We start from the raw sequence: 2,028 nt of genomic DNA, 5'->3' as shown, positions 1-2,028 counted from the left end.
GGACCGAACGAAATAATGCACCGTGTTGTGGGGGCCGAACGAGCTGGCCAGCTCCTTGAAAATTCGAATGAGCTTGTCCGTGGAGAAATCCAATAGCATACAAAGTTTACAGACTTCCAATGTCCAGATGTGAAAGCCTTCTAACATTTGCCAATATCTGATTCAGATAAATTGCTCCCCTTGCTGTGTAAAAATAGAACCATCATCTTTTGCTAGTGAATTCCATCCATTATAGAAAATATACATCAATCTCATCCAAAATGGAAGAAGCAATCCTATCCTCTGCAGTAAAGAGTATAGGTAAATTGCTTATTGACGAAGGAAACTTTCTACAAGGCGTTAGCGGGCAAGTCAGGCTGCTTCATGACGATCTCAAACGGATACAAAGGTTCTTAAGATATGCTGACACGAAACAGACTGCAAGGGACGCTGTACAACAGTGGCTTCCGGAGTTTAGAGCCGTCGCTTATGAAGCAAGTGATCTGGTTGAAGATTATGCTTTGAGGGTTCAAATCCGAAGGAACGGAGGCTTTACAAGTACTCTAAAGAGGATTGCTTGTATACCCGCAGAAGGTTATACCCGTCATGATTTGGGTTTAGAGATTCAAAGTCTCAGAACTAGGATCTCTAATCTCACCAAAAATTTTGGCGAGTATGGAAATGTAATGGCCAGATTGGAGGAAGGAGAGTCGAGTGCTCCATCCAGGCTGCAGCAATTAAGGCGGACTCACTCCTTTGTGGCTGAGGAGGATGCGGTTGGACTGCATTACGATATTGAGATGCTGGTTAAATATTTGCTGAATGAGGTTGAAAGGGAGCACAAAATAAGTGTGGCTTCGATTTTTGGCATGGGAGGTATAGGCAAAACCACTCTTGCTAGAAAGGTATATCACCATGGAAGGTTGAAGCATTATTTTAAAGGTTTTGCTTGGGTTTGTGTGTCACAACAATGGCAACCAAAAGATCTCTTGCAAGGCATTCTACTCAAGCTTATTCCTGAACAAAGAAATCTGATTATGACGAGCAAACAAGATGAGCTAGCGAGGCTGCTTCAACAGCACTTGCGAGCTAGGAGATGTTTGATAGTCCTTGACGACATATGGTCAACAGATGCTTGGGATTGCCTAAAAGATGCAATCCCAGTTTCGGAGCATGGGACCAAAATTTTGCTCATGACAGGTGCCGAACCTGTGCAATAATAATAAATGAATCCTAACTACCACCTGAAACAGTCAGTAATCAATTCGAGTACTGGAGCAGGGACTCTAGGTGTGCAATGGGTTACTTGATTCACCCTGTTCCCGAAGAGTTTGCTTAATCCGATATACCTGAATTAATTATTTAACTGAATTCCCTAACTAGTAGACAGTGATAAGCAGGGTCGTCTCCTCAGGGACTGGAGAGATATTTGTTTCTTTTCAAATCAAGATCAATGGGGGGGGTTTTGGTATCAAAAGCCAACTGAACAAATTAAATGCAGAAACTAATTAATTAAAAACAATAATTGGAGAAGCTCTAGCCAAGGGTACACTTTAGAAATGGTTCACGCAACTGATCATCGATTCACAAATAATTCCAACTTTTATTAATAGATTGGTTATAGCTGTCTCGCACGCGCTAAACAACCAACCCTTCCTTAATTTCTCGATAGCCAAGGTACGACCGTTAGCTATTTCTCTAACCCAAAAATAACCCTAGGTACGACCGTAAGATTTAATTTCTAGATTGCAGTAATAATTAGAAAGGCCCAATCCTAACCAATAAACACGCTACGAGGGTTTATTTAAGCTAGATCGTATGTTCCCCTGACATAAACCCAATTACGCCAGTTGCTACAAAGACAGAGATAACGAACAATTACGGATTCAGTTACCTCTATTTAGCAAAATAGCCTATATGAATAATTAAATATTGCGCATCTATTCAATCACTCACACGAGCTATAGCGGTTAAAAGCAGGAAACATATGAATACCAATAAATGCAGGAAACAATTAAAAGCGGTTTAGATCTCACAGTAGTGGTGAAC

At 41.0% G+C, this 2,028-nt stretch overlaps 1 protein-coding gene across 1 annotated transcript; it reads left to right on the top strand.

Moving 5' to 3' along the window:
- The first annotated feature begins 260 nt into the window (after positions 1–260).
- Positions 261–1,199, top strand: LOC113715992 (putative disease resistance protein At1g50180). Its single transcript, XM_027240294.1, has one exon. It carries the CDS (start codon positions 261–263, stop codon positions 1,197–1,199), a length of 939 nt encoding a protein of 312 aa, XP_027096095.1.
- Positions 1,200–2,028: the final 829 nt, after the last annotated feature.

The sequence above is a fragment of the Coffea arabica genome, chromosome 11c (assembly GCF_036785885.1).
Source record: "Coffea arabica cultivar ET-39 chromosome 11c, Coffea Arabica ET-39 HiFi, whole genome shotgun sequence".
In the NCBI taxonomy this organism is placed as follows: Eukaryota; Viridiplantae; Streptophyta; class Magnoliopsida; order Gentianales; family Rubiaceae; genus Coffea; species Coffea arabica.
Note: the sequence above shows the minus strand (reverse complement) of the source record. Positions and strands in the feature narration are given on the sequence as shown.